The sequence below is a fragment of the Ictalurus punctatus genome, chromosome 27 (genome assembly GCF_001660625.3).
Source record: "Ictalurus punctatus breed USDA103 chromosome 27, Coco_2.0, whole genome shotgun sequence".
NCBI classification, from domain to species: domain Eukaryota; kingdom Metazoa; phylum Chordata; class Actinopteri; order Siluriformes; family Ictaluridae; genus Ictalurus; species Ictalurus punctatus.
Window position 1 is genome coordinate 11,705,765 of NC_030442.2, and position 27,761 is coordinate 11,733,525.

Below are 27,761 nucleotides of genomic sequence, written 5' to 3' on the forward strand. Positions count from 1 at the left end.
ATAACATTCATTTATTACTAAAGTATTAAGCGCATTTATTTCTTTTTCTTTATGCGCGCTTCCTCGCCACCTTCCAGTTCGTAATTCGGGTAGATTTTCAGTTTGCATTCCTTTTTCAGACCACCAGGAAGCGCCGTGCAACTACCGGAAGCAGAGACTGTAGCTTCAGACACGTCACCGACACCGCCATCTTAGCTGGGGCATCTTTCCACGTTGTGCTCACTGGATAGAATTAAATTTAGAAAAGGAACTAATATTTCTCCAAAATGCCAGTACACCGTGCAGCATTTACATCTATAAATTGCCTACATTTAAAAATAGGTGAACGCTCTCGTAAACATGTGCCTCGTCATTTTATAAGAAAGTATAGGTGGCAGTTGAAGCAGGGTTATAACTATTGGCTAGGTATGCGATTTTTGGGATAGTTTAGAGCTGATGCAAAATTTATAGCTGATGAAAAGCATTTGGAATATTGAATGTGAGACAGTTGAAGACCTAGAACACTAATAGTAAAAAAGGAAGGGAACAACAAACTTTAACTAATACTAAAATTATAATAGAGCCTCCAGTGTGTTCAGGGCCACTTTCCAATTTAGTATTTGCTTGAATTCAAATGTATTTAACTATGAAGCACAACAACGCTAACAATAGGTTATAGGTTAAAGAATTCAACTCAAAATCAAAGCTATAAAAAAAAAAATCCTGCTCCACTGTGATCCTGACAATGATAAAGAGCTTACTGAAGATGGATGAATGAACAAACGACGGAATATTATTGTATTGTTTGTATTCTTAAACTCATTTATGTCTTTTCACAAAACTATAACTCTCCATAGATGTCAATCACATATAATAATAGACTACACTTTCAGGATGAACCAGACCTTTATAATGTGATGCAGAATTTACATATATGGCCAAATGTTTGTGGACACCTGACCATCGCACCCATGTGTGCTGTTAAACATCCTGTTCCAGATTTAGTGCCCCTTTGCTATTACAATAACCTTCACTTTTCTGGGAAGGATTTCCACTAGATTTTGGAGATCTGTTCATTCAGTCACAAGAATGTTAGTGAGTTCAGGCACTGATCTTGGGTGAATAGGTCTGGGGAGTAGTTGACGTTGCAGTTCATCCCAAAGGTGTTCAGTGGGGTTGAGGTCAGGGTTCTGTGCAGGACACTTGAGTTCTTCTACACCTACCTTGACAAACCATGTTTTCATGGAGCTTGTTTTGTGCACAGGGGCAATGTCATGCTGGAACAGGTTTGGGCTTCTTAGTTCCAGCGAAGGGAATCTGTAAAGCTACAGCAAACAAAGACATCCAATACAATTGTGTGCTTCCACTTTTATGGCAATGGTTTGAGGAAGGCCCACATATGGGCGTGATGGTCAGTTGTCCACAAACATTTGGCCATATAGTGTATGAGCAACATCCCAACCCTTTCTATAAAATACTTCTTTAAAAGCTTCTATAAGATACTTTTATCATAAATAATCACTGGGACACATTGTTGTAAAGAGAACTTTTAGGACAAACACAGTCACTACAGGGCATTGGAGAACATTTGGTCTTCACTTTTCAGCCACGTCCATGTTCTCGCTCTCTCTTATATAAATTTTTGTCACTTTATAATGCACTGTTACAAGAATAGTAATGAGATCACTTTGGGGAAAACGTTTAAATTAAATGCTACCTGAGGGATCATTACACCACATAAATGTTTATGCATGTTTATGGTGCATACATTACACTAAACATTCATCTCCCCTGGGGGTAAATACTCCAGCACTGCACTGACACTTTCAGATCACTCAGAGGACTCGTGTACTGTATATAAAAAGAGTAGAAATGATTCTTCCTGGTTAATCCGTGTTTCTAATGATGTCCACATGATGGCGATTGCACTCTGTAAAATTTCAGGTCTCCGTATTTTCTTTTCTAAACTGAACCTGTTACCAAAAATTTTTTTTAAATAATGTTTACCAACTATACCAAACAGGGCGCACGGTGAGTTAGTGGCTAGCACGTTCGAGTTTGCATGTTTTCCCTGTGTTGCAGGGGTTTCCTCCAGGTACTCCGATTTCCTCCCCCAGTCCAAAGACATGCATGGTAGGCTAATTGGCATGTCCAAAATGTCCATAGTGTATGAATGGGTGTGTGAATGTGTATGTGAGTGTGCCCTGCAATGGATTGGCACCCTGTCCAGGGTGTACCCTGCCTTGTGCCCGATGCTCCCTGGGATAGGGAGGTTTCCCTGTGACCCTGAATGAAGGATAAGCGAGGTGGGGGCCTCTGGCCACAAGGTGGGGGACTCTGGCCACGAGGTGGGGTACTCTGGCCACGAGGTGGGGGACTCCCTGGACAGGGGGCCAGACACATATTTACAGACTATTTACAATTTAGAGATGCCAATCAGCCTACCATGCATGCCACCATGCCCCCCCCCCCCCCCTTCCCCAACCCCAAGATAAACAGAATGAAAAGAAAATACAAAAAAAATAGGAAGTTATTCATTTAATTTAAAATGCAGAACAGAACATGACATCACATATACTGGGAACGTAACAAACAATTATCAAAATGTACTGTCTTTTCCTATGTAGATGAAGATGTTGACAGGAGACTTTTATTTTGGAAACAAAACAAAAAAAAAGGAAACACTCATGAGATAATCTTCTTCACCCAGTTGTTGGGAAAGTTCGCAGTGGATTTGTGCTTCTTAAAGTCCAGGTAAACATCCAGTGTTTATACCATACAGTCACTCATACTAGACAGTTTCTACATGATTACTGCACATGTGCTGATGATATGATGAATAATCAAGCTGGTTAAAGGTGTCCTGCTCTGTTTTCATGCTAACAGCTCTACACATCCGTGTTCAGCGTCCGTGGATTGCTTAGCATTAGCTTTAGCTTTAGCTTTAACTATCTATCAGGGTTTGACAGTTCCGGTAGACAAACTTGATTCCTTATCATATTCCTTACGCTCCGTTATATCCAGTTTATTAGTTAAGCACTGAATTACATACTGCCTGGACATCTTTAACGCGGTTGTATACATGGACGCAGCTCTCCTACTGACTCTCGCATACTAGTGTACTACATAGTACGTCACCTCTGTCACCCCTGCAGGTTGCGCGTGCACCCATGACGTACTATTCAGTATAGAAGTATGCGTGCTGGACACTGACGTTTTGAATAACACGCTCTTGAGCTGGTTAGCATGCCGAGTACAACCACCAGACTGTTTCTAATATAGATGGATTAGAAACATAAGCTAGCTTGTGAGGTGTTTTATATGATTTCTTTATCATTTTGTTTGTCTTCTTGTGTTTAACTTGGTTAATAACTCCAAGGTTGGACTTCTATTTAAACCGTAATGGTCCTGTGACTAGCCGGACAGATGTGAAGCTAAAAAGTGGTTAGCTAAGTCTTGATGCAGCCAGATGTGTTGGAAGATGTCCGTTTACTTTAAAAACATTACAGTATTTTAGTGTTATATTAGAAGACTGTATTCTTTGGAAGATAGGTAGATGTCACTCCTGTTAGTGGCTTTGTTTACTAGCACAAATATTCATTAGCTGTTCATGTAGTTGTACATAGGTGTGTGTGTGTGTATGTATGTATGTATATTGTCTTCTTTAGGCCTTGGTGTGGACAAAGTTCAGCTTTTTTTTTTATGTAGCAGTTTGTGCTCTTTAATATACACTGATCAGCCATAAAATTAAAAACCTCCTGACTCATATTGTGTAGATTTCCCTTGTGTCACTTAAACAGCTCGGACCCGTCGAGGCATGGACGCCACAAGACCTCTGAAGGTGTGCTGTGGTATCTGGCACCAAGACGTTAGCAGCAGATCTGTTAAGTCCTGTAAGTTGATAGGCGGGGCCTCCATGGATCAGACTTGTTTGTCCAGCACATCCCACAGATGCTCGATTGGATTGAGATCTGGGGAATTTGAAGGCCAAGTCAACACCTTGACATGTTCCTCAAACCATTCCTGATGCTCTGGGCAGTGTTCTGCTGGGAAACATTGGGTCCTGGCATTCGTGTGGATGTTACTTTGAGACTTTCCACCTACCTAAACATTGTTGCAGGCCAAGTACACCACTTCATGGCAACGGTATTCACTAATGGCAGTGGCGTCTTTCAGCACGATAATCCACCCTGCTCCACTGTAAAAATTGTTCAGGAATGGCTTGAGGAACATGGTAGAGAGCTCTAGGTGTTGACTTGGCCTCCAAATTCCGCAGATCTCAATCCGATCGAGTATCTGCGATATGTGCTGGACAAACAAGTCCGATCCATGAAAGCCCCACCTCACAACGTACAGGACTTAAAGGATCTGCTGCTAACGTTTTTGTGCCAGATACCACAACACACCTTCAGAGGTCTTGTGGAGTCCATGTCTTAACAGGTCCGAGCTGTTTTAATGGTACAAAGGGAACCTACACAATTTTGGGCAGCTGGTTTTAATGTTATGGCTGATATATATGTATATAGTTTTTCAGAATAAGACATTTGTCACTCTGATATGGACAGTATCTCCAGAACGCTTGCATACTAAGTCTGGCTTGAATGCTTGAATTTGAATTGGCTTCTTTAGGCCTCAGTGTTGAAAAAGTTCTGCCTTTTTCTTGGTAACAGTTTGTGCATTGAATATAGTTTAGTTGTTATGTTAGCCTTATTATGTGTTAGAAACATGGCTGCTTTTATGTATGGAGCTGATGTTCAGCCACTCACACCTACCCTAACTAAAAATTTGTATATTTATATATAAAGTATAATATATAATCTTTATATAAATGTTTAGTTAGGGTAGGTGATTTTGTGTATATCTCATAGTAAATAGTTTTAGATTTTCTAACGAAATACAACATAAAATAAGGGAAACCTGAGTAAACACAATATACAGTTGTTTTTTTATTTTTTTTATTGAAGCAAGGAATTATCCAACACCAATCACCAATGTGAAAAACTAATTGCCTCCTTAAAAGTAAAATCTGATTGTTCCACCTTTAGCAGCAATAACTGTAACCATACGCTTAAAATATCTGGAGATCAGTCTTTCAGTTACTTCTAGGACTAGGATTTACTCCTATGCTTTGGATTATAGTCTTGCTGCATAATCCAGTTGCGCTCGAGTTTCAATTTATGGACTGAAGACCGGACATTCTACTTTAGTATTTTCTGGTACAAAGCAGAATTCATGTTTCCCTCAATTATTGCAAGCTGCCCAGACCCTGAAGCAGCAAAGCATCCCCACACCATCACACTGTCACCACCATGCTTGACCGTAGGTATGATGTTCTTTTTGTGGAATTGTCTGTTTGGTTTATGCCAGATATAATGGGACCCCTGTCTTCCAAACAGTTCCACTTTTGACTCATCAGTCCACAGAACATTCTTCCAAAAGGATTGAGAATCATCAGGGTGTGTTTTGGCAAAATTCAGACACGCCTTAATGTTGTTCTGGGTTAGCAGTGGTTTTCACCTCACCACTCTTCCATGGATGCCATTTTTGTCCAGTGTCTTTCTGATAGTGGAGTGATGAACAGTGACCTTTATTGATGTAAGAGAGGCCTGTAGGTCCTTTATTGATTGTCCTTGGTTTTTTTGTGACTTGCTAGATGAGTAGTTGCTGTGCTCTTGGAGTTATTTTGGAAGGTCGGCCACTTCTGGGAAGGTTCACTACTGGGCCGAGTTTTTCCATTTGGAGATAATGGCTCTCACTGTGGTTCCAGATATTTTGAAATAACCCTTCCCAGTCTGATGTATTTTAATCACCTTCTTACTCATCGTTTCTGGAATTTCTCTCAATTTTGTCATACTGTGTTACTCTGTAAGACCTTTGAACCAACTCCATGCTGTTGAAAAAGTTGTATTTAAGTGTTGATATGACTGAACAAGGTTTGCAGTAATCCGGCCTGGTTGAGTCTAGTCCAGCTGAACCCCATTATGAATACAGTCCATAGATTTGGGGAATTAGTAACTACAGGGGCAAATACATTTTCACACAGGCCCAGTTGGTATTGGATAACTTTTTTGCTTCAATAAATAACAATATCATTTAAAAACTGTATTTTGTGTTCACTCAGGTTGCCTTTGTTTTATCTTAGATTTAGTTTTAATTTCTGAAACAATTTAGTATGAGATATACACAAAAACAGAAGAAATCAGGATGGGGCAAATACTTTTTTACACACACACACACACACACACACACACACACACACACACACACACACACATATATATATATATATATATATATATATATATATATATATACATATATATATATATATATATATATATATATATATATATATATATATATATATATATATAATATAAGTATGCTGTAGTTTGTTCATATATACATATACATTTAGTTCTCTGAATGAACTGCTGTGTACTTCAGTTAAAAAAACAAATAGTGTTCAGAGTGTGTATGGTTCTTTCAATAAAAAAAAAAAAAAGAAAAAACTGGTGGTTGGAAAATGGCAGAAAAGCACACTTTTTTTTAAAGACCGGATGTTCTGAGTAGAAGTCATTTAACTACACAGTGTGTTTCAGGAGTTGTGGCATGTGAAACCAGTTGAATATCAGAATTCTGAGATTTTAGTAAGAATTTACTGATCACACTTTTTTCGATGCGATCCCTGATACTGATCCGATACTAACGTCCTCTCAGTAACCGAACCAGCTCTCTCTGTGATTCTGTTCTGTGCCATGTCACGACAATCAACAAAACACACATTCATGCCATTAAATATAATCGATTGGATCACAAAATATATCAAGGGAATTTAACCCCGTATTATTATATAGATATGGGTGTAACTTTGTTTGTGTTGAGGACAAGAATGATGAAAGGAGAAAAAAAGAAGAAAAAAAAAAGTTAAGTTACATCACCTGGAAACTAGCTCAGTTCAACCTGGAAGTCTTTCTGAAATATTTTCACTTGTTTGTATCAAACTTGTCTCTCAGAAAAGGTTCTTCACCCTGCATTTAACTCCACTGTAGCCCTTTCAACTCTCTAGCAATCGCATACTAACACATGGCTTTTACGTTTTGTAGTTCACAGGGTTCAAGAGAGCGTTGACATTTTGTTATGAATTAATATGTTAAACAGTATTTGGATCAGTCAGTTCATCTGCCACGAATTGTATAAAAGATTTTCAATTCACTACTTTTACACCCATAACCACAGATACTGATACACGCCTAGTTACTATAATAGGTACCTGGAAAGTACTGTACATACATAAGTAGGAACCAAATAGGAACAAGTGGTCAGTAAAACTACTATTCAAAGGGAAACAACAGTATTCACTAATTCATGAAGTCCAATTCAGCAAAAAAAACAACATATATTTAGCTTTGAATCATATGTTGTCTGCAATATTGTGTATAATAAACCACCCTTCCTCTTTATTCTCATGACTGAGGCTCCTGGGTTGAGAATAGGAAGAGCCCACTTCCTAAAACATCCTGTTAAAATAACTTTCACCTATATTTTAACCATGCTTGTAGATTTTGTGCTGACTATTCAATATTTTTTTTTTTAATTGTACATATTGTTTATTGTAATTCTTTGGACAGTAAAACATACAGTACGGTGCTCTTTACTTTCACATGTGATGTTGCAACTACACATCTCTTTAAAAACACTATAATACAGCTGTAGATCCTGCTCTAATTAGCTTGATGGAATTGATGGAAAATAATCATGTATCTATGAATCTGAAGTCTGTTTAGTGTAATATTTTCAAAGGAAGAATCAGGTCCTCCAGGTTTTTTTATCGATCGCAGAAATCAATGCAAAATCGAGCAAACGCCGCAATATTCGGGGGAGCTCGCAATTCACACGTTCAGCCAAAGTGCTCTTCTATTCACGTGTGTTGAACATGACGTGTGAGTACAGCTAAAAAGTTTCATTTACCAGCAAACATCCCTGCAAAAGACCGTGCAAAACAATTTGTGCAGTTGCAGTTTCGCCAATTCAAGTCGCATCGCAAATCTTTTAAAAAGCTGCCACAAAATCAAGCATTTTTGGCCGCGACAATCACAAAAACGTCTCTGCGAAGTCCCATATGAACTGAAGAACAGTCAGTACGTTTACATGGACAACAATAATCCGATATTAACACGATTAAGACGATATTCTGATTAAGAAACTACCATGTAAACAGCAATTTTTTATTACCTTAATCCGATTAAAGTCATACTCGAAGTAAACACAAATGGAATTAAGACGAGTGGAGTATTCCTGTTTTAGTCACATTATGGAAGTGCGTTACAGACATGTACACACCTTAATCACACGATTAACGTCGTGTGGGAGTTCTCACCGCATTTTGCGACAGGACACGTACACACACGCCAGTGCTCATCCGTTTAACGGCAAACAAGAGAGCACGGCTGCGTCCCAAACCGCGTACTTACCTACTATATAGTAGGCGCGATATATGTATTTCGGTTACTATGTAGTAGGTAAGTACGCGGTTTGGGACGCAGCCCACGGCTTCAAGCAGTCGTCTATTTGCACGTACAGCATTACAAATTATTAACTGCACTTGAAGCTTCCTTGAAATTAAAAATGGACACTGTATACGGTACCATAAGGAAGACCAACTGTATGGCGATACGTGAAATTCTGTAGGGAACATTGGACGGCGTGGCGCGGTGACATAATGACGTGTGCCGTTAATCCATCTATGTTCTATAACGTAAAACGGGAACATGTAAGGAATATTCTAAAATCAACTCATGTAAACACCTTAAACAGAATATTGTCTTATTCAGAATAAGGTCCATAATTAGATTACTGCTGTCCATGTAAACGTAGTCAATGACTCCTCTTATGTAACCGGATAATTTTCAGGTTCTTGGTGCTGAAAGAAATATTGCTGTCTGTCTGATCTAAATTACAATCCTCTGCTCATTCTGAGTGATACGGGAGCGGTAATCTGTTCTTCCTAAATTACTTGGATTTGATTACTTTGTTTTTTCCCCCCTCTCTTACAAGGCAAGTGTATTATGAGCTTGTATCTTCTTCTGGTTTTGCAGTTGAGTAAGTGCACTGTTGAGTGATTTTCTGTTGATACTGCTGTTTTAATCGTAGACATGAACTACAAAGGATTTCTTTTTCTAAGCAACAATCCAAGTTCAGGATTACCGTCGTCTTAATGTCTTCAGTATCAATAAAATGGGTGCATGCTTTTCACTCTTGTAATGAAGTACGCTTAATATGTATACTAAAGAGTGCAAGGAAGGGCTTGTTGAGTAAGTAATTCAAGGTATTGCCTTTTGATGATGATTAGTTTATTGGGCAAAGGTAACACATCAGCGATAAGTTGTACAGAACGTTGGACTTGGAGGATGTCGAGGGGTTATTTGAGGTTAGTTTAGTTGTTTAGGTCAGTTTCGATTTTTATCGCAAGAATTTTTTATTTTTTTTTAATCCATATTGATTTTTGTTCATCTTTTGTGTGCCTCAACCTATTTCGAAACAGCAATTTTGGGTGTCTAGTAAATCGTTCAATATCTGACATGGAAACATAGGCGAATTATTCATGCGTCTTAATTTTACGTTTCGTAGCATTTTATCTCTGAGATCAATTTCAGTTTAAACTATAACACTAATACGATTTATTAGTCTGCCAAATCTGCCGAATTGAATAGCTTTACAGCGTGGCTTCAGACAGTGACATAACCTGGACTTTAACCTGATTGAGTAGGTGTGATTCAACACCCGGTCACAACCCATGTAGTGAGAGAGAGAGAGAGAGAGAGAGAGAGAGAGAGAGAGAGAGAGAATACTGGTAGAGCGTAACCCTAAAGCTGTAGGATGCTCCCCCCCATCAGTTACAGTCACCTCACAGTTACATATCAGTTATCTTATTAAAATCTTGTATAGTGAAATAGTTAACCTGTGTTTAGACGTGTGTGGTGCACGTATGTGCGTGTGTGTGCATGCGTGTGTGTGTGTGTGTGTTTGAGGTACTTTGCTGTCATACTCATTGAGGAAGAAGCAGAACCCATAGGGATTCACAGCCATGTAAACGACCGATAGTAACCTCTTGGTCTCTTCTCTCCCTCCCTGCCTCTCACTTTCATTCCCTCTCTCTGTTTTTTTCTGTCGCAAGAGAAGATCTCCTGAAGCTCTGTTTGGTTGCCTGACGCCCCCCCACCCCCCCACCCAAAAAAAAGAAATAAAGAAGAACAACTATCTCCCTCTTCTCTTTTCCCTTTTTGTTCTATCTCTCTGTCTCTTCTTTCTCAGCAGTGGAGTTTGTCCTGACAGTGTCCAAAGTGGTTAAGAAGATAAACATCATGACCTGCTAGCGACACACAGAACAACATGGACAGGCAATAACAGAGAGTGACACCAGGGGTATGTAACGCATGTACAAGTTTGTCATTTCTATTTTTTTTTTTTTTTTTTTTGCAGCACTTTGCATTAAGACCCTTCACTTTTACTCCTAATCTCATGTCCAATGAAGAAAGAGATTGGGTTTATTTATTAGGTGTATCAGCATGCTCATTGTATTCTAGAAGCTTCTCCAATGTGCTTCCCATAATTACAGTACCGTTCGCTTTAAAGAAATGGCAATTTTCCCACTCAGCAAATCTCAATTGATCTAAACTGCTTTCTAGCTTTCGTTTCCCCTTTACCCACAGAAATGGTGGTACTCTGGGTTTGTGGAAAATGTGCTGTCTCACTGACATGTCTAAATACATAGGGTGATTTTGCTTACTCCAGTGTAGATCTGCATACTTTCCCACGGTCCAAAAAATGAATGACAGAGCAACATGGGTCCTTGTGTTGATTAAAAGTTACTCATGTTTATTGAACCTTATTGGTCATCTTGGGTTTGCTTATTTTTGATAACTTACTTGGGTGTTTAGTGAAGAGCACAGCTGTTGCCTTGAGTCTCTGCTACAAAAACAAATCTGCACACAATGTCTGCATGTTCCATTATTTGCAAAGTTTTAGGATGTTTAATATACCATGATGAATAAACAATGACCAATAACCAATTATCTTTCTTTTCTGCAAAGTCATATCAGGCAGCTATGTTAAACTGAGGAAGCCTAGATGAAAGATTTAAGACTATTAAAATATATCATTAAAACATGACTAATAATGCAGCCCTGATTTTATATAGCGGACACATTTCGCGACGATTCGATCGTCGGCAGTAAAAGCCGCTTTACAGTGTGTGATAACAGGAGGCTTAAGCCAGTTTTTCCTTGTCACGCTGTACGTGACGAGCCGAATAAAATCTGGGACGGATTCTATAACAGACTGTGCGATAACATGTTCTCCATGTCAGATTATACGACTTAGATCCTCTAATGATAGTTTGACACAGTGAATGAAAATAACTGTGTTTTGCTTATGTCACGAATCAGTAGGGCTGGACGATATGACAAAAATCTCATATCATGATACTTGAGAGCATTTCTACAATACATGATGCGTATCACGATATATAACTAGCTAGCAAACTGTCTGTAACCGTAGTAATATGAACAAGAACCGTTAAACTGACTTTGACAATACTTTAATGCCTACAAGGCAAGGAAGATTAAGTTTAAAAAATAAATAAATAAAAAATCACATCAAAACAACGGCATCCATTCAATGCCATTTAAATTATTAAAAATTATTTAAAAATACATCACCATACCAACGATATCTCAGAAAAGTGTATCGCGTAATCAGTTATCATGATATCGATATTATATCGATATATCACCCAGCCCTGTGAATCAGCACAATCCAGAAAATGGCTCGGGAAGAAAATGGGGTTTGCATAAACACAAACATTGTTCAGAGTGAGCTTGAGGTAATAAGAACGTTTCTTCTGTCCATTATCTTGTTTACTTTATATACGGCCATTACCACTACAGTATTTCTAGCTGTCCTGTGAGTTTCTTCTTACGGATAGTGGCTTTCAGGTGAGCATCATAATGGAGGTCACGTTATGAGATTTGAAAAATCCCATATTTATGTATGAAAAAAAATTTGGACACTACAAGAACTTTGTCGTTGACCGTCTTTGGTCATGTTATGAATTCAAAGACTGCTGATCTCAACTCCTCACCTTTGTATCATAGTGTAAAAATGGGTACGTTTACTGCATGGCACTCTGTACAATATCAGTTATTTTCCTACGTCGGATTATATGATTAAGATTCTCTTACAATAGTCCGATGCTATAAAGGGATGACGGCTATTGCTGATTTATTTTATTTTTTTCAAAATGTATCGTAGCAATGCTCACATTTCAAGATTTTGGTCCAAAATCAGATCATCCGTCAGCCATCTAATTTCACGAATTTTAACTCGCTTGTTAAGTAACTTGTCTAAACTTTTAGTTTAAATATTATATATAGGCCAAGTCACACTTGCACAAGAAATATTAAAGACAGACTTGTTTAAAGCTACATCAAAAAAAAACCCCAACAGGATTTCGTGTGGTTTTCAGGAGGAGCGTTGGCCGTTATGACAAGCTCATGATGACCACCCTTTCTGCGACTGATATTGCTGATGTTGGTCATGGTAAGTTTCATCTTCCTTAAATAATTATTGCTTTTATGCATCTAGCCAAGCAATGAAAAAATATATGAAATGGGAGGGCTTAAATATATTACCTGCTTACCAGAAATAAGCTGTTGTTACTGTTAAGAAACCATTAGGGTTGAGCCTTATAGTATGGATTCTAATTCTAGGCATGAAGCTACAGTAGGATGTATACACAGAGGAGCATAGGAGATAGGCAGCACCATTCATGCTTCTTGTTTATTGTAATTGATGTTTTTCATCATTCTTTATCACCTCCAAGTAACGACAGAAACTCTGAGCTTGCTGTCAGAAAGCTCTTTCATTCAGGCCAAGGTATACAAATCTTTGTCGTTTGTCCGTTCCAGTTGTGAAACTTGTGTTAATTGGACAATGTTAGTCTATTTACTCCTAATTTATCTTCCAAAGATATTTAGAAAAATATATATAACATATATAGTGCCGGCCAATGTGTATTGGTCGGCCGGCATAATGTGTCTCTCCATTTTAGATCAAATCCATCGGAGTGTCGTCTGAGCGTGTGCTTCAGTAGAGGAGATTAGACATGAGGAAAATCTGACCTTTTGTACAAAGCACATAACATGATCAATATCATAAATCACAAATGTTTATATTTAAATAGGGACCTAGAAATAGTGCTGAAACTTGAATATTAAAGTGCACCTATTATGGTTTTTCAACATGCCTAATTTTAAGGCGTACAATAGATTTACATGCATCCAAGGTCAAAAAAACAATTTGCTCATAATTTAAATTGCAGCATAACCTGTTTTTCCTAGTGTCTTTGGGAGTCCATGCAAGAAACGCAGAAAACAACGTCTTCTAGACATGAACCTAACTCTTTCAGGACGTAACCCCAACTGTAGTGTTTGAGGGCGGGTCAAAGTACACGTTGTTTGCGAGTAGCAGATGAAGACCAGAGGCAGGTTTTTTGTTACCAAATTACGTAGGTTAGTACAGGAACTAAGTCTGGAATTACTAACAACTCGTTTCAGGTGTTCAGACTCTGTTCCTTCTTTTGGGAGTCAATAACTCCATTTGTCGTGCACTTTGGATTCTTTAAACATTCACAAACAGCTCTATAACACACTATATGAAAGGTAATATCTGAAAAACCAAAATAGGTGCGCTTTAAATATTCAAGATATTGAACATTTACTTTTTGTTTGAAATATTAAACAATTCTGAAACCTTCTGTTTGTTTCCAGTTTTAAGTGGAAAATCCAGATTGTGGTCACTGTGGTCTCAGACTTTTGGATCCTGTATGTGTGTGTGTGAGTGTGCGAGTGTGCGTGTGTAAGTGTATCTATCTGTTTTTCCTGTAGGGGCGAATCTGGGGTGTGTCACTGAGGAGGACTCAGTGAGAGCAGCAGAAGTGAAACATGAGTTACACACTTCTCCCAGTCAACCAGTTTCATTCACCAGTTCTCCTAAAGAGCCGAGAGAGACGCTGCACATGGACCCCAGCGACATCAAACTGGATCCCTCTGCAGACACACCTGCAAGAGGTATGTTTGGATGTAGGGTGTTGGTGGATTTCTGTATTATTATTTATCTATGTACAAGACGTGTAAAGGCTTCAGTACTGTTCCTCTGGTCAGTTGTCGAATACATTTAGTAATGGCATTCAGATCCTAATTTACAGGAAAATATGGGACATTAGCGGGATGTAGGATTAGGTGGATCTGTCAATCGAACTGAAGTGTGCTAAGGTCACACAAAGTACATGAGGTCCACTTCATGTGGTATGTGGGGCGTAGGGGTGTGTATGTGTGTATATATCAATATATACGTATATAGTTATTTTTATATATATATATATATATATATATATATATATATATATATATATATATATATATATATAAGAGAGAGATATATATAGATATGTAGATATTAAGATAATAAGTGCATTACTTAACTTCACAAGCTATGTTTCCATCCATGTAGTTTTATGCAAATTTTGGGATATTGCATAAAAAAACACTGGATGGAAACACCAGATGCGAATAAAATCTCTAAAATGCGCATAAAAACTCATGTGCTCAATTGAGGCACACATTTACTGAATAAATTCCTCGACGCGCATTGAAAAAAGTCACGTGGCTTTGCCTGAACAAATCATGTGATTGCATAATTGGTTCAGAGACGTAAAAACGGTGCAGTGTAACCGGTTGATTTGGTATGATTACCTCCCAGAACTGTCTCACGCGATTCCCAAATATCAGGCATCCGCCTCCGATCCCAAGACAACATGAGGTTTGTGACAGCGTTTCATCTGCGAACTCTGACGTGCAAGTCATTTATTATATCGGAAAAAAGAGCCACAGTGGCTTCCACTTACTTGACTTACACGTTCCATTTGTATTGGTACTTTGTGCAACTTTCTCCAGAAGTGACGATTTTGTTCTATTGAACACATGGAATGGACACATGGAGCCCCCAGCTGTGCCAGATATTCCTCTCGGTTTTAGCGGTGTAAACAGTGGCCACATGGCAAATTGAAATTACACACACAGACTAAGTACAGATGCCCATCTATAATGCAAGCTTTAGTGGAAAATGATCTTGGGGTATCTGCTGTTGCTATGGAAAAAGATGCAGCTTGCGCTGGTTCAGAGCTAAAATTGTAATTGCATGCCATTTTTAATTAAAAAAATGTAGAAAAAAATGCCATTTTTAATTAAAAAAAAGTGAAGAAATATGCTAGTATAGGCTATTATTAGAGTGAATAGTTGTAGTGATGATTAGGATCAAGGATTCCGAATGGGACGTGTATCTCCCGGAGTAGTTTTGTAAAATTTTGTAGTATGAAGCTGTTAAAGCCTGAAAATGGTTGAATAAAATATATTTCAGATACAGCACAGCAGCTAAAGCCAAAGAATCGCACTCTGAGTAACACTCTGAGTAAATGATTGATCTACAATTACAAAAAAAAAAAAAAGTTTCTCGTTAGATTCCGGTAGCTGTTTTGCACTATTTTTGCAGCTTGCTGATTTTATCTCGACATCACTCGCTATAATTTTAGCTGATGTGTAGTCATTACAGGACCCCTCTGAGGGCGGGTGGGCCTGGGTGATCGGCTCTTTCACTTTCCCTATGAGACAGTCCTTGCTATGTGTGGGAAAGGTGTGTTTTGTCTCCTCATCCTCCTCCTTGTGGTGGTCCAGTCCACCACAATGCGTCACGTTGCCATTGGCTGATCATAACTCGTACATGCCTGCTCCTGCCTTGTGCTTTGGGATTGGCTGTCTATACATTTCGGACGTGTAGTTAAGTCTCGACTACGTTCGGTCTCCATCCCCGGGGCAGATCATTGTTGTTGCATTGTACTGCTGATATTTCTTTACATGTGTTGATTCCTCCTGTGTATGAGCTTCTGCCTGTTCTTGACTCTGTCTGTGCTCTGCCCCTTTAAGTTTCGAGTGCTCCATGTCTGTGTATATATACGCATATGTATATTTCCTGTAAATTACGCACACTAATAGTCACCTTTGTAAATAGTACACTGTTCATCATGGAAGTCGGCGCCATTTATTCGTTTTCTCTTGGTTGTGGGTTAGCTAGGGAGTGAGGGAAGGAAGTGTATTTTTGTTTTCTTTCTTTTTTCTTTTTAGGTTAATTAGTTCCTTTTTGTATAGTTAGAGGGGAATTTTCTTTATTATTTTGGCCTGGTCGGCTTCTGAAATTTAACCCAGTTAAAAAAAAAAAAAGGTGAGAATAAATACGAAGCAAACGCAATCCTGGTCTCACCAACCCGTTATTTCATTGTACGTTGCGGCCCGACCTAGACCGGTAAGTAACAATACATTTACATTTACATTTATGGCATTTAACAGATGCCCTTATCCAGAGTGACTTACTTATTTGTACAACTGAGCAGTTGAGGGTTAAGTGCCTTGCTGAAGGGCCCAGCAGTAGCAGCTTGGAGGTGCAGGGATTTGAATTCTTGACCTTCCTATTATGAATTCAAATTCATTTTCATTCAGTAGGCCAATGTCATAACCACTGAGCTACCACTGCATATGTCTTGTATTAAATGTATTGCTTTCTTTTCAGTTGCTTTTTCCTTATTCTCCTTTAAATCAGTTGTGAAAACCCAAGTTTAATATTGACTGACAGAACAAACATATGAAACGTTTAGTCAAGCATAGTGCGGTTAGACCACAGGATGTATTCAAATAACTGCACTACTGAGTAAAGAAACAATGACATAGAAACATTCCCCACAAACCACTGGCCCCAGCAAAGCACTGCTTCTATATATCTATATCTATCTATCTATCTATCTATCTATATATCTATATCTATATATATATATATATATATATATATATATATATATATATATATATATATATATATATATATATATATATATATATAAAATATATAAATATGTAATATATACACTCACACATATATATATATATATATATATATATATATATATATATATATATATATATATATATATATATATATATATATATATATATATATATATACACACACACACACACTCTACCGGTCAAAAATTTAGACACACTCATTCTTTATTTTTATTTTTTCCCACATTTTAGAATAATAATAATAAAGTAGCCAAATCTCTGGAATAACACAAGTGGAACTATGGGAATTATGTTGTGATAAAAAAATCCAAAATAATTAAATTTTTTATTTTTTTGCATCTTCAAGGTAGACGCCCTTTTTGCCTAGAATTTCCAGAAATATTTTCTGGGCATTTTCTCAACCGATTTCTTGAGGAATTTCCCTGAGATGCTTTTTAAACAGTATTAAAGGAGTTCACACCTACGCCGTACACTTACTGGCTGCTTTTCAGAATATTTCCCTCCAAGTCATCCGTTTAAAGAAATATATTTTTGTAAATAAAATGTTAGTTTTCTAATGAAAGAAATTAATATGTCGGCACAAGTATATTTTTGTCTACAACACTGATTTCAAACGTTTAATCTCACACCTTCAGAGCAAAAGATTTTTAACATCATGAAAAACATTTCAGTCGAGTGTCTCCACACTTTTGACTGGTAATTTATATATACACACCTGTGTTAATGAGCATCTGCTTTTTGTGTGTGTATGTGTGTCTGTGTACAGAGGGGCAGCCAGTGAAGAGGAAGAAGGGTCCAGCTCCCAAGATGCTGGGGAACGAGGTGTGTAGTGTGTGTGGAGACAAGGCCTCTGGTTTCCACTACAATGTACTGAGCTGTGAGGGCTGTAAGGGCTTCTTCAGGCGCAGCGTGATCAAAGGAGCGCAGTACATCTGCAAGAACTCGGGCCGCTGTGAGATGGACATGTACATGCGCCGAAAGTGTCAGCAGTGTCGGCTGCGCAAGTGTCGGGAGGCGGGCATGCTTGAGCAGTGTGAGTGGCTTCTCTTCTTTTCTTGAATGAAACTGAAATAAGGAGTTAGCAAAGAGATGCAGCATGTGTTTTTTTTTTTTCTTTTCTTCAAGCAGAAAATTGACCCCCTTTTATTGTGTGAGAAAATGTTAGGGAAAGCCAAAATATAATTATTAATAATAAATTATTAATAAATTATTAAATCTAAAAGTATAGATATATGGCCTGGCAACTCTTAGATCAATTTCTTTCTAAGATGTCTTAGAAATGATGTTTATAACATTTACAAACGTCACCTTTAACCCCAAGACTAGTTTAAACACCTGCTCTATTACACACACTCACTCAGACTAATATACTAATGTTTAGATATCCTTTTCCATGTTTATTTTTATTTATTTATTTATTTATTTTACCAGGTGTGCTTTCGGAGGAGCAGATTCGGTTGAAGAAAATGAAGAAGCAGAACGAGGAAGAGACAGCTCGTAGCTCAGCCGTGGCTGCACCGAGCCCAGCGGCTGACGTTCTCCCTTTGGCTCCAGAACAGCAGGAAATGATCGAGAAGTTAGTCGCCATGCAGAAACAGTGCAACAAACGCTCCTTCATCGACCGGCGCAAAGTCACTGTAAGCAAACCCAGTCTTTCATACTGTATCCACATATTCGGTCTATTATACAAAGCAGATCTGTAGGACCACTAAAATATGCACCTAAAGAAAATGTTCAGCCAAATAAAGAAGCTAATCTAGTATGGCAGTATGGAAAGTCTGTGGTTTTTTTTTGTTTTTGTTTTTTGTCTGAACTTTTCCTTTACTGTTTCACATTGCGTCAGTCACCTCTGGCTGTGATTTGTGTAAAGGTCTGCTTGTTAGTTAGAAATCCCCTTTATTGCAGCAGTGCGTATTCACTGCACCACTGATGGTCCTTTCAGATGACTGATTCTTTTTCCGCTCCGAAATTTGCAAACCTCAGAATTTTTTACACATTACATTTCATCACTTTGGTGGCTCTATTCCAGTTTGCTTCATTCAAATGTTACTAGTTAATACTTATTACTACTTAATTACTTCTTTTTTTTGACCCCCTTCCCTTCCCTGTCCTCCCTTTCAGCCATGGCCGCAGAGTCAGGACCCCATGAACCGGGAAGTGCGGCAGCAGCGCTTTGCTCATTTCACCGAGCTGGCAATCATGTCGGTGCAGGAGATCGTGGACTTTGCTAAACAGCTGCCTGGTTTCCTGGAGCTCACCCGTGAGGACCAGATTGCCCTGCTCAAGACCTCCACCATTGAGGTCAGTCTGCCTTCGAGTCTCTTTGAATGGTTTTGTAATCATATTTCAGTGTTCCACGTAATGCAAACATGCACAGGTGGACTAATGTACCGTTGTTGGGTCTGTCTCTGCTGTGCCAGTTTCTAAATATTGTGTGGCTTTTTAACTGAGCGCCTTCTGCCCCCTAGTGGTAACGAAGGGTTACCACACTGTTCTCAGTCACTCCTTGTTACAGTTTCAAGCCTACATTTTTTGCACTGTAGATCATGCTGCTAGAGACGTCTCGCCGCTACAATCCAGCGATCGAGAGCATCACTTTCCTCACGCCAGACTTCAGCTACAACAAGGATGACTTTGCCAAAGCAGGTGTGAATGCACATAAATAATTTATATCAGTTGGCTTGATCCTACTTTTAGGTGCTAGGGCCCTGACACCTGACTCACCATGCTGGCTGTCACCTGTTTCACTGTAGAACCTTAGCGCTGATGAAATCAACTGAATGACATTTAAGACAGAGCAAAGGGTTTTGCTTTTCAATTTATGCTAATTGGCTCTATGACAGCTATAAGATGCACAGTGGTATAAAAATGGTACTTTTATAGTAGTATAAAAAAGGCTAGTTTGTTTGGCAACAATCCTATATGCATACTACTGCACTAAATAATATGTGAAAATTATATATATATAATATATATGTATATATGTATATGTATACTGTAGGTTCTGATATATAGCAAAGATTGTAAGTGGTGTACTTATTTGCCAGACAGTATAGTATGAATTTGGGACATAGATATTTTATGTATTATTGGGTATTGAAGAAGAGTATATCAAAATAAAATCCCTACTATATTTAGATACTGATATTAGTAAGTGGTGTACTAATCTGCCATAGTATATCAGTCCATACAGGATTTGATGCAATTTGCAATTTTGAGGTTTTTTGTTTTTTTTTTAAACAGAGAAAACTACTTGAATTAGTGAAATTGCAATTGCCCCAAATTGTTTTGTTTCTTTCAGAGTGATATTTGGTATGGTAAATGGTAAATTAAACTTTTTAGCTGTACTCATGTTCAACACGTGAATCGAAAGGGGCTTTGGCTGAATGTGCGTTGCGATGACGTCAAATGGTGCGTCTTGGCCAAAATCTGTAGAAAATCTGTGGTAATCTGAAAAAGTGCAAGCTCCTTCGAATACTGCAGAGTTTTCTTGATTTTGCGTTAAGTTCTGTGATTTGTAAAATTGCAAAATCCTGGAAGGACTGGTATATAATATAATATAGTAGTATGGATTTGACATATTAGTAATTTTTTAAGTAATACTGGGTTCTAAAAAAATCTCTACTCTTTACACAATCTCTACTATATAGGTCCTAATACTACTGGGAGGTATACTATTTGCCATTCTATATAGTATAGTTATTGGAATTTGGGATGCAGACATTTTACTTGTATTGTATTGACTAATAAGGGGTACTAAGATACTTTAATTGCAAATACAGATGAATGGCACCTCCTCGTCCTCCTCGCTTCCATTACAGAATGTATAGTTGTAGACAGTTGTAGTCGATGGATGTCTGAATGCAATGGATGGAAGTACTTCTCAGTACACCTTGGTTAGCACGATTTCTTTAACATTAACATGGTGTGTGAGCATACTCTAGTCAAATCACGTTCTCAATGTCCAAAGTCCCAATGTCCACACACATGCCCAAACTGCATTAAAAACTGAAAACGTTATTGCTTTTCATTCTGTTAGAGCAGTTTACAACCTGCCCACATCCTAAAATGACCTCTCATCCACCTGGCTTCTCTGCAGGGCTGCAGATCGAGTTCATTAACCCCATCTTTGAGTTCTCAAAGGGCATGAATGACTTGCACCTGGATGAGGCAGAGTATGCGCTGCTTATCGCTATAAACATCTTTTCAGCAGGTCAGTCTATTGCACACATGCAGGACACTTATACAACAAATTAGAGAACAGTGGTACTATGGATTTAATGTTTTTTGTTTTTAAATGTTTTTAAAAACTGATTATAATAGCATGCCTGTGGGTGTCGTACACTGACACTACACTTCATTAAACTAAGCTGACACAGTGGGAGTGAAGATGAATAATCAATTTTAGCTGAGGATGCCAGCAGGAAAGTGACAAACAATTCTTCTTTACTGTAATGCAGCACTGTATTATTTGCTGTATTTTTTTTTCCTTCAGTGGTGGTTTATGGATGGTGGTGAATTATCCCAAAGCCGTCTTTAGTGCTTGCTTGAGGCGGATTGACGTCCTAGTGACATACTGCAGGATATTTTTATGAGCCTGGGTGACCTTCCTCTAAGGCACTTCTGCACTCTATAAACGAAATACTATATGACATTATAGTGTCAGTCATTCCCGTTCCTGTTTTTTTTTTTTCCTCTGTGTCTGTCTGTCCTTAGACCGACCCAACGTGCAGGATCATGATTTGGTGGAGAAGCTCCAACAGCCGTATGTGGATGCTCTGCATTCGTACATCAGGATCAAGAGACCAAATGTAAGTCATGATAGAATAGAAGGGATCCAAGCAAAGAAAGATTTCGCTATAAAATTGGATGTAAATTGGTACAATTTACAATTGTAAAATGCAAAAGCAAGTGGTTATTCTTCATTTAGATCCATCTCCCTCTGTATTTATCAGTGGTGGGTAAGCTGTTTTAATCATTGGGTTCAGAGCTTGGTTACATTATTTTTTTTTTTAGCTAACTACACAAACTACATGCAGTTGTAGTATAGTAGTAAGAGGTGGGTGGAGTAGCCAAAAATTTTACTCAAGTACAAGTAAAACTACTTATAAAAATAATTACAGTAAAAGTAATAATGTTAATAATTACTTGAGTAAGAGTAATAGTGTCCAATGAGAAGACTACTCGAGTAGCAAGTTACTAGTTACTTCGGATCTGATTAAAATGAATGGAACATCCTGAATCTCAGACAAACTGACTGATGTCACCACTTCAACCAAAAGAAGTTTTCTCACTATTTGGCAAGTTCTCCCTTCAACACGACAATGTTTTTGTGTCATGAAATGCTGTCTGAATGACCATGCCATGTGTCCAATCTACATTCAGGATCACCTGATGTTCCCACGTATGCTGATGAAGCTGGTCAGCCTGCGCACCCTGAGTAGTGTTCACTCTGAGCAGGTCTTCGCTCTGCGACTACAGGACAAGAAACTTCCCCCTCTTCTGTCTGAAATCTGGGATGTCCATGAATGAAAATAACTATAAATGGCCAGCCCCAAGGACATAGACGTGCAGGCTTTTATGGCTGAAGGGTGAAGGATCATGCTGTCCTTCAGGCCCACTAACTGCCCTGGCCTTGAGGAGCTTGTTTTTATCTTCCTCTGGACTTATGATTGTACGCTCCTGTGCAGGATACAGTGGTTTGTGGTCGGCCTTCTCAGAATCAGTACTCTGTAGACTGTCTAGACCGTCCAGAAATGTTTAGCGACTGACTATAAACATTTTGGATCCAGATTCTTGCTTATTGGAATGAATGACTGTACATTTAAGGTGGTTGATTATACTTCTTTTTACAATACGTATTCCACTGGGAAAACTTGCAGCCCATTTGAGCTCAAATCCAGAGGGATGCCTTCGAGAAGCAGGTGAATGCAGTGAATTAGCTAGCTAGCAGAAGGTTTGGCTCTATACCGTATGGGCATCATTTCTCCCTCCACTTTGGGGCCAAAAACCTGTCATTTCACGCATGGTCATGGAGCAGTGCTCCTACAAATGACCTGTTTGAGGATAATTTGAGAAACAGTTTTCTCGCTTTCTCGTACATCACCGTTTTTGCTTTGATATGAGCTTGTTTTCAAGCCTCTTCAGGGACAGTACAGGAATAAAGTGGGATATCTGCATCAGTCACATAGTCTGACAGCTATGTATAAGGAATTTATAGTTTGTGTAACATGAAAGAGGCATTATGGAAATTTTCATAGAACTAATGTGTCAGAACTGATTGAGTGGTGGAGAATGAAACAAAGCTTCTCTGTAGGCTTGATGAAGTCCTACGTTTTGCTATTCCTTTATTAATTTCCAGAAGGAGTGGGCATGGCTATGTTAAGGCTACGTACAATCTTGGGTACACTGTCTAGAAGCAATGGGATGGTGATGGTGAACACAATGCAAGCTCTGCTTCATTTAAAAATAAAAAATCCAGCACATTACTTACAGGGATTGGCAGGCGTCAGTAGACCTGTCAACATAAACCAGTATGCTGCTTACAAAAACTACTGTAAAGGTGGGTTGAGAAATTTCATGTGTAAAATATATAACATTGAACATAGGTATGGGTTTATAACTTTGTTTTATTTCAATCATTGTCATTTAGTAACTGCTAGTAATAGTTTATTATACAGTGAAACCCTTAATGTCGTGTCCTTGTGCCCTTCCTGGCAGTAGTTCCATGGCCTAACGGTGCAAAAAGCAAAAGAACAGTACAATGTAATTAATGTGTCTTCTGAACTAGGAGTTAAATATACATTGGTTTTTCATGATCAGTACTACTTCTTTGTCTGAAGCCATGCTCTGGAAGCATTCTCATCTGTTGACCACTGCCACACCAATTAAAACTGCTACAGGGTCATGTTGCATCACCCACTTGATCTCATTCTGGCTGGATTTTTCACTTAAATCAGCTTATTTGTAGTAACCTCATTGTTTTGCTTTGCAGCTTGGTAGGGAATAGCCTACTCTGTATCCAGTTAGTCAGATGAAGTGGATTTCCATAGCAATATGTACCTGTAATATTGAGGAAAGTAGCTCTTGTGCGATTGTAGCTCTAATAAGTATTGGAGTTATGAAGAGCCTCTTATAGTGTGAAGAATTTGAGCTTTGACAAAATCCAATGCTATTCTCTGAAAAAAAAAAAAAAAGAAACATTTCCAAGTTATTATCTAAGATTCTTATTCGAACCCATTCACACCTGGTCGTTTTGTGCAATTGGATCTGGATAATATCCGGATTTTAAAGATTTTTAACCCACGTGCATATACACGTCAAATGCGTCTCCGGTCAGAGAGATTGGACAGTTGTTAATATGCAAATTAATATTATAATATGCGCAGTGGCTCCTTCAAACATCAACTTTCAGTGCACCTTTTTATGATTTCATACGAGTGATCGTATTTAATTCTGATTGTTCAGATCACTTATAAAATATTATATAAATGCCTCCTGTTGCATTCACACTTTTGCTCTTTTTTTTATGTGGATAATCTCCATCTGGATATAATCCTATTATTCTAGACGAATAAAATGTTGAAACGTAAATGGGGACTTTGCGTTATATAATTTATCTCTAGCTATTATTTATGCTTTGGCCTTAGTGACAAAGTAACTTCCCCAGATTAAAAACCCTGTACTGTTTTATTCAGAACTCGTCATAGGAGTAAACCTAAATTGGCAGTTGTATTGATTCTTACTGGTTCTTACTACAGTTGAAAATGTGGTTTCAAGGACTGATTCCCCCTTGGACTCTCATGCTTCTCTTCTTAGCATACACTATAATAAATACATTTAATTGTAAATTTATTTAATAAAATTACTTCTTCCTAAGCACTGTCTGAAAAGATTAGAAAGGTAACAATGCAAATAAATCATTGAGATTTTTACAAGGATAGTGCAAATATAACTGACTGTGTCTGGCATCTAAAAATAGCATTCTTTGAAATCAGATTTGAATAAATTTGTGTGTACTATAATGTGATCAAATCTTCTGAATTGTTTATTGGCTTTTGTATGATATGTTGATCTCATAACACAACTATGGTGTCGAGTTTCTTAGCCTTAGAGAATGCACGATCATTACACCATTCATTTGTTTTTCCACAATTTGTGTGTGTGTGTGTGTGTGTGTGTGTGTGTGTGTATACACTTGCCTTTTCTCAATCTATTTTTAAATGTATTGGCTTTTAACACGATTAGTTCAGATCTAATTTGTAATGATAATTTATTTTATATGCCCTTGTGGGTGAACCTTTTCCTCTTAATTCATCTGACCTCCTGTGGTGTGGTATCAAACAATGGTGGCATATAAATGCAAACTTATGTTTTAACGCCTTAAGTCTTTGGATAAAATGCTTTATACACATAATTTAAAAGCTGACAAATTTTATTGTTCTGCCAGAGTATGTATGTATTGCTTATATTTGTTTGTTGAAAATGTAGATGACTAAACACCTCAACTATTCTTTATACTGAAATACATTGACCTGAAACATGGAACTGCTTATTGTCTTTGTCTTTTTATTCTTCTGCAGTTTTCAGTTTTTAATAGAAGTTTATCTTGTAAATAAATTCACTGAAAGTCTGAGTTGAAAACATTTTTCCATTTTGTGGGGTAAAACAGGCCTAGATTCCCAAACATTAGTTTTCTAGCACGAAATTAAATGTTACAGTAAAATGTTTGTATGTCAGTAAAGAAAGCAGCGTATTACGTAAGAGATACTTTTCAGACAAAAAAAAAAAAAAAAACACATCGAAGGCTACTTGGTTTTGCTGCAAAAATAAGACGCAAGAGCGACAGTCAAAGTCTCCAGAGGAACCGTGTCTGGTTCTGCAGGACGCTCAATAAAACTTACAGCTCATTTCCTTATAAAACTGCACTAATTGTACTGGAGACTACTATTTTTATTTTCTCACACCAAATATTCACAACTTCATTTTTCATTTACTAATGTTTACTACTCTTTATGATATATATTTTTTAAATGTAGAAACATGTCATTTCATTATTTTGAAGGCATCTTTGCTCTACAGTATTTATTTGCATGTGCCTAAAACATTTGCACACACATAAAGAGGTATTCACACTAATACTACCTGTCATTGAATTAAAAAGTAGACTTAATTATACGTAATGCAAATACTGGACATACCAGTGTACCAGCTGTGGGTGTAACAAAAATGTACACCCTTTTGTTTTTTCCATTGTACGTTCTTATAAAGCATATTTACGTCAGTCAAGATGACGAATCAATTTCAAGTTAGGCAAAAAATGTGTCACGGCTTCAACTCCAAGCTTATCACAAAACCGTCTGTGTCGTCCCCCCAGTATGAATGGTACAGTCCACTCGGTTAGCTCCTAATGCGGAACTAGTCACGATAGCTGCATCTCAAATGGATGATCATTCACTAAATAGGTGCACTGTGTAGGGGGTATAAGGCCTAATTAATAGACTAGATAGTGCGGAGTAAGGGGGGATTGGAACGCGGCCTGGTGTACAGTGAAAATGAGTGTTATGATGATGAGGACGTAGGTTTCACGTAGCCTGGCATTTCATCGCTGCATCACTCACTGACCAAGAGACGGCGTCTTTTTATATATATATATACACACACACACATATGTGCTGCGCACTCTTCCTGCACCAAATGACAATGACCGGAGGAAATACACCGGTTTTTCTGAGCTGAAATTTGGCAAAGAAGCAACATCGACGCTATTTAAGCAGCCAGGCGCGCGCTCGGGGACTGCTGGAGGTCAGTAGTAGTGACTGTGTGCTTTATATCCATCAAATATATTCTGAATTATTTCTTAATCTGATAATATGACAGCTGGCACCGCGGACACCGGTTGTTTTTATTTAAACAAGCATAAATGGATTGATGTCCTGAATAAATAATCACACACACCTGCGAGGTTACTCGGATGGCCGTAGACTGATGCTAATAACGCCGCTGCCATTTGATCCGAGCTCCTGCTAACGTTAATTAGCCAGCTAGCAAGGTGCTGCTGATTGAACTGAATGGACTCGAAAGACTTTATTAGGTGACGCACACGTACAAGCAGCAGCAGTTTTCTCACTATGGGGTTGTAGCTAACGCGAAGGAAGGATGGGCAATATGAAATAAAATAATGAGGAGAAACTAAAGGAGTAAATGAATACAGTCTGGAAAGATGTGAGACTAGCCGTTAGCTGGCAGCTTCTCGCTTAAGGCGATATCAAAAACCGCCTTATTCCGCCCGGTATATACAGAATTATATCCAAATAACTCTTCATATATGACAGGTGCGGGTTTGAATGTAGCCATACTCTTTATTTCATCAACGACACCAGGGTAATTTCTGAGGAAAACGCCTGAATGTCATCAGTAGATTTGAGAATCGCTTCTCCTTGCTGGAGGGCAAATGTGTTTCAGCAGGCAAACACACTAGTGATGTGTCGTTCATTTTGAACGAATCTTTTTGTCTTGGAGAGATTCGTTTCCAGAGAGAGAGAGTTTAATTGTATTCTGCTGAAATGAACGAAATGACTCGAAAAAAGATTCGTTCATTTTGTTGAACGAGATTCAAAGATCCGAGTTAGTAAAATGATCCGGACTAACCATCACTCTCTCTCACACACGCACACATACTAAAGTAACATTTTTAAAAGGTGCAACAGTCAATATTTTTCACTTCTTATTTATAGAACAATAATATGTAGAAGTGTAACTATTTAAAAAATAGTTTAAGCCATTATGTCAGAACAAGTGTAGCTGAAA

At 38.1% G+C, this 27,761-nt stretch overlaps 2 protein-coding genes across 46 annotated transcripts in view; both read left to right on the forward strand.

The window, feature by feature from the left end:
- The first annotated feature begins 2,646 nt into the window (after positions 1 to 2,646).
- Positions 2,647 to 25,499, forward strand: nr1h3 (nuclear receptor subfamily 1, group H, member 3). Of its 5 annotated transcripts, none has more exons than XM_053676735.1 (11): positions 2,647 to 2,733; positions 10,157 to 10,404; positions 12,506 to 12,579; positions 13,926 to 14,108; positions 17,719 to 17,985; positions 18,384 to 18,589; positions 19,074 to 19,253; positions 19,496 to 19,598; positions 20,992 to 21,165; positions 21,669 to 21,763; positions 22,338 to 25,499. In XM_053676735.1, exons 3-11 carry the CDS (start codon positions 12,534 to 12,536, stop codon positions 22,482 to 22,484), a joined length of 1,401 nt encoding a protein of 466 aa, XP_053532710.1. In that variant the 5' UTR covers positions 2,647 to 2,733; positions 10,157 to 10,404; positions 12,506 to 12,533; the 3' UTR covers positions 22,485 to 25,499. The 5 variants fall into 5 exon arrangements, with proteins under 5 accessions (XP_053532710.1, XP_047007562.1, XP_053532711.1 ...); XM_047151606.1 differs by having other exon boundaries at positions 21,052 to 21,165; XM_053676736.1 differs by having other exon boundaries at positions 10,162 to 10,404.
- Positions 25,500 to 26,421: 922 nt separating this feature from the next.
- The window catches only part of madd (MAP-kinase activating death domain), a 62,060-nt gene continuing 60,720 nt past the window's right edge, over positions 26,422 to 27,761 (forward strand). For 10 of the 41 annotated variants that reach the window (XM_053676706.1, XM_053676710.1, XM_053676711.1 and 7 more), the window contains exon 1: positions 26,426 to 26,756. The gene's annotated coding sequence lies outside the window, so the exon portion shown is untranslated. Of the gene's footprint in view, positions 26,757 to 27,761 lie in introns of all 41 variants that reach the window. The other 31 variants (XM_053676705.1, XM_053676703.1, XM_053676704.1 and 28 more) reach the window with 8 other exon arrangements.